Genomic DNA, 7,695 nt, shown 5'->3' with positions numbered 1-7,695 from the left:
GCCACACCTCCAGCCCTTCTTTTTGCTAGTTATTTGGCTGGCATTGAACGGAGACCTTCCAGATCTCAGCCTCTGAGTTGCTAGGATTACAGACATGAGTCATGGGTGCTGGCTCAGGAGCCAGTTTTAAATGTCTCAGGGGAACATTAAATCTCGATTCTAATCTCTAAGGAGCCTTTCATTCTGTCATTCCGAGTTGTCCCTGGCAACCCTTCCTTTAAATTATTGTTTTCACCAGAAAACAAACTCGTCCGATCATGCAAACATGTCTGCAGCCCTCCTGGAATTCAGCCCGGGCTGCAGCTCAGAGCAAACACATGGGATATGCAGCTGTTAGCAGAGACAGCTCTGCCCAGCAGTGGACGGCCTGGGGGGCTGGGGGCCAGCTCCTCCCAGCAGTGGACAGCGTGGGGGTCTGGGGGCCAGCTCTGCCCAGCAGTGGACGGCCTGGGGGTCTGGGGGCCAGCTCCTCCCAGCAGTGGACAGCGTGGGGGTCTGGGGGCCAGCTCCTCCCAGCAGTGGACGGCGTGGGGGGCTGGGGGCCAGCTCTGCCCAGCAGTGGACGGCCTGGGGGGCTGGGGGCCAGCTCTGCCCAGCAGTGGACGGCCTGGGGGGCTGGGGGCCAGCTCCGCCCAGCAGTGGACGGCCTGGGGGGCTGGGGGCCAGCTCTGCCCAGCAGTGGACGGCCTGGGGGGCTGGGGGCCAGCTCTGCCCAGCAGTGGACGGCCTGGGGGGCTGGGGGCCAGCTCTGCCCAGCAGTGGACGGCCTGGGGGTCTGGGGGCCAGCTCCTCCCAGCAGTGGACAGCGTGGGGGTCTGGGGGCCAGCTCCTCCCAGCAGTGGACGGCCTGGGGGTCTGGGGGCCAGCTCCTCCCAGCAGTGGACAGCGTGGGGGTCTGGGGGCCAGCTCTGCCCAGCAGTGGACGGCCTGGGGGTCTGGGGGCCAGCTCCTCCCAGCAGTGGACAGCGTGGGGGTCTGGGGGCCAGCTCCTCCCAGCAGTGGACGGCGTGGGGGGCTGGGGGCCAGCTCTGCCCAGCAGTGGACGGCCTGGGGGGCTGGGGGCCAGCTCTGCCCAGCAGTGGACGGCCTGGGGGGCTGGGGGCCAGCTCCGCCCAGCAGTGGACGGCCTGGGGGGCTGGGGGCCAGCTCTGCCCAGCAGTGGACGGCCTGGGGGGCTGGGGGCCAGCTCTGCCCAGCAGTGGACGGCCTGGGGGGCTGGGGGCCAGCTCTGCCCAGCAGTGGACGGCCTGGGGGTCTGGGGGCCAGCTCCTCCCAGCAGTGGACAGCGTGGGGGTCTGGGGGCCAGCTCCTCCCAGCAGTGGACAGCGTGGGGGTCTGGGGGCCAGCTCTGCCCAGCAGTGGACGGCCTGGGGGGCTGGGGGCCAGCTCTACCCAGCAGTGGACGGCCTGGGGGTCTGGGGGCCAGCTCCACCCAGCAGTGGACGGCCTGGGGGGCTGGGGGCCAGCTCTGCCCAGCAGTGGACGGCCTGGGGGTCTGGGGGCCAGCTCTGCCCAGCAGTGGACAGCGTGGGGGTCTGGGGGCCAGCTCTGCCCAGCAGTGGACAGCGTGGGGGTCTGGGGGCCAGCTCCTCCCAGCAGTGGATGGCCTGGGGGTCTGGGGGCCAGCTCTGCCCAGCAGTGGACAGCGTGGGGGTCTGGGGGCCAGCTCCTCCCAGCAGTGGACGGCCTGGGGGTCTGGGGGCCAGCTCCACCCAGCAGTGGACGGCCTGGGGGGCTGGGGGCCAGCTCTGCCCAGCAGTGGACGGCCTGGGGGGCTGGGGGCCAGCTCTGCCCAGCAGTGGACAGTGTGGGGGTCTGGGGGCCAGCTCTGCCCAGCAGTGGACAGTGTGGGGGTCTGGGGGCCAGCTCTGCCCAGCAGTGGATGGCCTGGGGGGCTGGGGGCCAGCTCCACCCAGCGGTGGACGGCCTGGGGGTCTGGGGGCCAGCTCCTCCCAGCAGTGGATGGCCTGGGGGGCTGGGGGCCAGCTCTGCCCAGCAGTGGACGGCGTGGGGGGCTGGGGGCTGCACTGGTTCCAATCACGGGACACACAGATGAGGACCGTGATGGATGGGAGCCAGCGCCCGGCTCTCCCTGTCCAGGCAGCTCAGGTGTCTGTGCACGCACTAGTGTGTGCTCACTCCCACGTCCTGACACTCCAGTGTGGGTCCCCTGCCAGCCCACCACAGCCTCCAGCATCCCCGCAGATGGGGATGGAGCTGATCATGGTGGGAGACGGGAACAGTAACCAGACAGATGCTACAGTCGGGTATCTCCCAACACCCCGTGCAACAGGCACACACACACGTGTGCGTGCATACACACATGCACACACATTCACACAGGGCTGGGCACTGTCCCTGAGCTTTTTTTTGCTCAAAGCTAGCACGCTACCGTTTGAGCCACGGCTCCAGTGTCAGCATTTTTGGCGGTTCATTGGAGAGGAGTCTCACAGATGTTCCTGCCTGGGCTTTGAACCACGATCCTCTGATCCTAGCCTCTTGAGCAGCAGGATTCTGGTGTGAGCCACCCGTGCCAGGCTTGTTTTTAGATAGAGCTTCACTGTGCTGCCCAGGCTGACCTTGAACTCCTGGCCTTGTATGACCCTCTCCCCTGGGCCTCCTGAGGACCTGAGACTACAGAAGTGCACGCTACACTGTTAAAACTCACCTTGCTTTCCTTTCCTTTTGTCTGTCTCCTCTCTGCAAATGAGTCATACCTCCCTCAGACTTCACGAACCAACACTATGACCCAGTCCCCAAAGCCCCCAGACCCGGGCCCCTCTCCTCTTCCCACCCAGCCCCCACTGGGCCATCGACAGGAGTTTGAGCTGTGTCTTGGCTGCTGCTTTTCTCTTGGCCGGTCCAGCCCAGCTGTGCCTCGGGACAACAGGAGCCCTGGCTTTCCATGTGTGTCCCCAGCTCTGCCCCCTGAGCCTGGTGGCCCCAGCCCCGGCCCGCCTCTGCCTGGTATCTGTTCTCTAAGGGTGGATCGTGAGGTGGCTGGGAGAGGCAGCCCTCGGCTGGGTCCTACCTGTCTTCAGCCGGGCCTGTGAGGCGTGGCCTGCAGGCCTGCTCCCGCCTGCGCCCGCCTGCCCTCTCTCCACATCCTCGTCCCGCCCTTGTCGCTGGCTCCCCCTTGGTTTGGGGTTCAGGGTCTATGCACCCACAATTCCTCACCCTGCTGCAGTCTGGAGTCTTCTTCCCTGATGCCTGCCTCGGGCAGGTGTGCCGTCAGCATGCCAACACAAAGGCCCCATGCCCTATGGCAGCTGGAAGTGGCCTGAGGAGGGCCGTGGAGAGCGCGGAGAGTGCCCAGGCAGAGGAAGAAACCGGAGGGAGGAGCCGGGGGCCTGGTGCCTCGCTCAGCACAGGGCACAGGGGCTCTCCAGGAGCAGCCCCTGCTGGCTGCCCACGGGGCGTCGCCGTCACTGCCACCGTGTCACCTGTCCACCTTCCTCCAGGTGGGCGGGGACACCAAGCGTGTTCTGTGCCACCGTGGCTAGGCGGGCCAGGGACCCCGCAGCCCGTGACGCTGCGGCCAGCGGTGGTGAGGTGGCCTTCTGCCCTCCCCTGTGGGGGCAGCCGCCTGGGAACGCCCCCTGAGACCCGGACTGGGGGAGATAGGAAGAGAACCCCAGAGAGGTGCCTGGAAGCCGTGGCCCTGACATGGCCGCTGGAGGACGGACTGGACTTCAACGGCGGGGAGCATGGCAGCCTCCCCACAGCCCCCTCCCCAGCCGCGGTGCCACACGGCACCCGCCTGCCCGGCCCAGGCTGACCAGGCAGGCCCAGGCACCGGGGCCAGCTCTGGGGAGAGGCTGGAGACTTCCAAACCAACCCATGTGTGCCTGCCTCCCTCCCTCCCTCCCTCCCTCCCTCCCTCCCTCCCTCTCTCTCTCTCTCTCTCTCTCTCTTTCTTTCTTTCTTTCTTTCTTTCTTTCTTTCTTTCTTTCTTTCTCTCCCGGCATTGACAAGGGCAGAGGAAAGCGGCCGAGCTGCAGCCTCGTGCCAGAGAAGCTGCAGCAGGGGCGGGTCAGGAACCTCTGGAAGCCTCTAGAAGTCTGGGAGCCAAGACGAACAAACAGGAGAGGGCAAGGCAGGGCTGGTCCTGCGGGACTGCAGCGCCAGGCCCTTCCGGGGCAGCCCTGGCCCTCAGCAGGCCAGGCCAGGCAGTGCACATGGGGTCTGCCTGTGCTGTGGGAGCCGTGGAGCTGGCCTTGCTCTTCCTGGAGGACCCCCCACCCCCCGCTGGCCCCAGTCATTCTCCCGAGACTTCTGTCTGCTCAAAAGATGGAGATGCTGGGTTTTGGCTCATCCCCAAGCAGGCCTCTCTGGGTCTTTCAGAAGCCGATGGTCCCCCGAGGGGGAAACTGGGCTCCGTGCCCACAGGACAAGCCCAGCGCTCTGTGCTCCGCAGCGCTCCCGCCACAGAGAAGCCCCTCGGGAGTGCTGCTGGGTGGGGGCCGCACCGATGCCGAGCTCAGCCGGGCTCCGGGCTGGCTGCAGCCTGCGGACGGGCCAGCCCCGTCGAGCTCCTGGAGCAGAGGTCCAGGAGAGCGGAGCTCCTGCCTCCCACCCACCCACCATCCCCACGCCTCTGAGGACGGGCCTCCCACCCACCATCCCCAACACCTCCGAGGACGGGCCTCCCACCCACCATCCCCACGCCTCTGAGGACGGGCCTCCCACCCACCATCCCCAACACCTCCGAGGACGGGCCTCCCACCCACCATCCCCAACACCTCTGAGGACGGGCCTCCCACCCACCATCCCCACGCCCCCGAGGATGGGCCTCCCACCCACCATCCCCACGCCTCTGAGGATGGGCCTCCCACCCACCATCCCCAATGCCCCCGAGGACGGGCCTCCCACCCACCATCCCCACGCCTCTGAGGATGGGCCTCCCACCCACCCACCATCCCCAATGCCCCCGAGGACGGGCCTCCCATCCTCCATCCCCACGCCTCTGAGGACGGGCCTCCCATCCTCCATCCCCAATGCCCCCGAGGACGGGCCTCCCACCCACCATCCCCACGCCTCTGAGGACGGGCCTCCCATCCTCCATCCCCACGCCTCTGAGGACGGGCCTCCCACCCACCATCCCCACGCCTCTGAGGACGGGCCTCCCATCCTCCATCCCCACGCCCCCGAGGACGGGCCTCCCATCCTCCATCCCCACGCCTCTGAAGACAGGCCTCCCACCCACCCACCATCCCCAATGCCCCCGAGGACGGGCCTCCCACCCACCATCCCCACGCCCCCGAGGACGGGCCTCCCATCCTCCATCCCCACGCCTCTGAAGACAGGCCTCCCATCCACCATCCCCACGCCTCTGAGGACGGGCTGTCCAGACGGTCAGCCATGGGCCAGCAGCTGCTGCCACGTGTGCTTGAGGGGGCCTGGGGCCAGTGCAGCCCATCCCCGCGCCCGTGCCCAGGCAGACCCCGGGGCCAATCGCCCTCAGGGGCCTCCAGGACCAGCACTCATTGTCTGAGGCAGCTTCCATGCCTGGCGTCCTCCCACAGCCACCTGCTCACAAGGAGAGGCAGTGGTGATCCCGAAGCCGCCCGGGCTCCATGCACTCAGACCCTGTGCTTGCCGCTTCTCTCTGCCCAGCCGTTTCCATCCCACCCCGGCTCCCGGCAGAGGAGCATCCCGGAGGGAGGTGGGGCTGTGCGCTGGGACTGAGCTGATGTTTGGGGGAGGGAGGGGAGGTGACTGGCACCGGCTCCCCAGCTCAGGCACAGCTGGTCTCACCTCGAAGGCCCCGCCCACCGGGCTCCTGAGGGAGGGGGATGGCCCCGGCTTCCACCACAACCCATTGGCAGCAAGGACTTCCACTTCCTGCTCAGAGCTGCCCTGAGCCGTCCACTCTGCCCGGCTTTGCCCCAGCCCAGGGAGCAGAGCCGTCATTCCCGAGTGAAGGCGAGGAGCGTGCCCGGGCAGGGGGAGCCGAGCTGGGTCTCACCCGCACCTGCCGGTGCCCAGGGCTGCCTGTGTCTCTAAGCTGCAGCACAGGGCCTCTCTTTTGATGAAAACTTCCTATTGCACAGCTATTGTCTTAAACATGTACGTCCGAAATTCAGACTCGGCTCCAAGCGGGAGCTCTTCGCCTCACGGGGCTGCAGCAGGCATTGGCCGTGACCACTGGGCAGCTGGACTCAACGCGGCTCCCGCACCCCCAGGGCGGCCAGCAGGATTGTGGCCCCGAGGCCCCAGCTGTGGCTGCTGCCTCAGGTCTGAACGTCCACCCACGGTTTCCTGTCTAGTGGAGGCTCCGTCACGGCTCCAGGCCGAGACAGCGCTGGGCGGTCATCACAGACGTGTCTCTCGGTACCCTCGGGCTGGGCTTTCTATCCAGGCAGGTCCTGCCTGGAGGACGCCGGAGGACTCGAGCAGGACCCAGCAGGTGAGGTCCTGTAGGACCGTGGAGGCCGGGCAGCCTCCTCCCCTGCCATGAATGCACTTGCTTCCGTGCTGTTCCCGCCTCCTTCTCCCTCTGGCACCGTGATGGCAGAATTTCCCAGTCTGCATTGGGGATGTGGGATGTGGGTCGCATGCCCTCTGACCTGCCAGGAGGCTGGGTGCTCCTGGGCCTCCGCCAAGGGAGGCCGACGCAGGGAGCTCTGGTGGAGGCAACCAGACAGCTACTGTGAGAGGCCACAGGCCCCCCAGTCCAGCACACTGCCCTGACCCCTCCCTGAGGGCCAGGCAGCCAGAGGGCACCTTCCACCCTGCCCCAGCCAATCAGACGACACCTCCACCCTGCCCAGCCAATCAGAGGACACCTCCACCCTGCCCCAGCCAATCATAGGACACCTCCACCCTGCCCAGCCAATCAGAGGACACCTCCCACCCTCCCCAGCCAATCAAAGGGCACCCCCACCCTGCCCCAGCCAATCAGAGGACACCTTCCACCCTGCCCAGCCAATCAGAGGGCACCTACTCTGCTCAGCCATCCAGAGGGCACCTCCCACCTGCTCCAACCAACCAGAAGGCATCTCCCGCCCTGCCCCAGGGGAGCCATGGAAGGATCCCTGCCCCAAAAGGAGAGGAAGGAGGGGGAGGACCTCAGCAGACACGGCTCAGGTGCCACTGGAGTGAGGCGCGAGGAGGGCGTGGCTCCTGTGGCTCTTGGTTGTGGTGGTCAGGGCAGAATCTGCAGTGTGACCTGGGCCATCAGAACTAGAGGAAGAGCCCCTGACCGCGGGGCTCGTCGTCAGAGGGAGGGCAGTGGTTTGGCTTCTCCTCTCTCCTATTCCCATCGTGCTGGGGGGGGGGGGGGAGACCCAGAGCTGGGCCTGGCCACAGGGACCCTCGGGTCCCAGCAGTGGGTGCGACAGACTTCCCAGCATCCACCCCAAAGCCAGCTTGGCCAACGACCAGCCTGCAGGAGGCCGTGTCTCGGGGCTGGTGATGGTTCAACTCTTAGCCTCCAGGGCCAGCGTGGCCTGAGACCCTGACTCACGCTCCCTAAGCCTGGCGCCATTGGGAGTGGTGTGCGGGCCAGGCCTGCGCTTCCTCTGTCCTGTGCCTTCTCTGTCCTGTGCCTTCTCTGTCCTGTGCCTTCTCTGTCCTGTGCCTCCTCTGTCCTGTGCCTCCTCTGTCCTGTGCCTTCTCTGTCCTGTGCCTTCTCTGTCCTGTGCCTTCTCTGTCCTGTGCCTCCTCTGTCCTGTGCATTCTCTGTCCTGTGCC

At 66.7% G+C, this 7,695-nt stretch overlaps 2 protein-coding genes across 2 annotated transcripts; both read left to right on the top strand.

The window, feature by feature from the left end:
* The first annotated feature begins 324 nt into the window (after positions 1 to 324).
* LOC138810726 (uncharacterized PE-PGRS family protein PE_PGRS46-like) lies at positions 325 to 3,778 on the top strand. Its single transcript, XM_069997949.1, has 3 exons — positions 325 to 2,267; positions 2,799 to 2,967; positions 3,188 to 3,778. Exons 1-3 carry the CDS (start codon positions 325 to 327, stop codon positions 3,776 to 3,778), a joined length of 2,703 nt encoding a protein of 900 aa, XP_069854050.1.
* Positions 3,779 to 4,471: 693 nt separating this feature from the next.
* LOC138810640 (uncharacterized) lies at positions 4,472 to 5,494 on the top strand. Its single transcript, XM_069997838.1, has one exon. It carries the CDS (start codon positions 4,472 to 4,474, stop codon positions 5,492 to 5,494), a length of 1,023 nt encoding a protein of 340 aa, XP_069853939.1.
* The last annotated feature ends 2,201 nt before the right edge of the window (positions 5,495 to 7,695 follow it).

This window comes from Dipodomys merriami, unplaced genomic scaffold, assembly GCF_024711535.1.
Source record: "Dipodomys merriami isolate MVZ:Mamm:240054 unplaced genomic scaffold, mDipMer1.0.p SCAF_1, whole genome shotgun sequence".
Lineage (NCBI taxonomy): Eukaryota > Metazoa > Chordata > Mammalia > Rodentia > Heteromyidae > Dipodomys > Dipodomys merriami.
The sequence above is the reverse complement of the archived record's forward strand: the minus strand, read 5'-3'. Positions and strand labels throughout refer to the sequence as shown.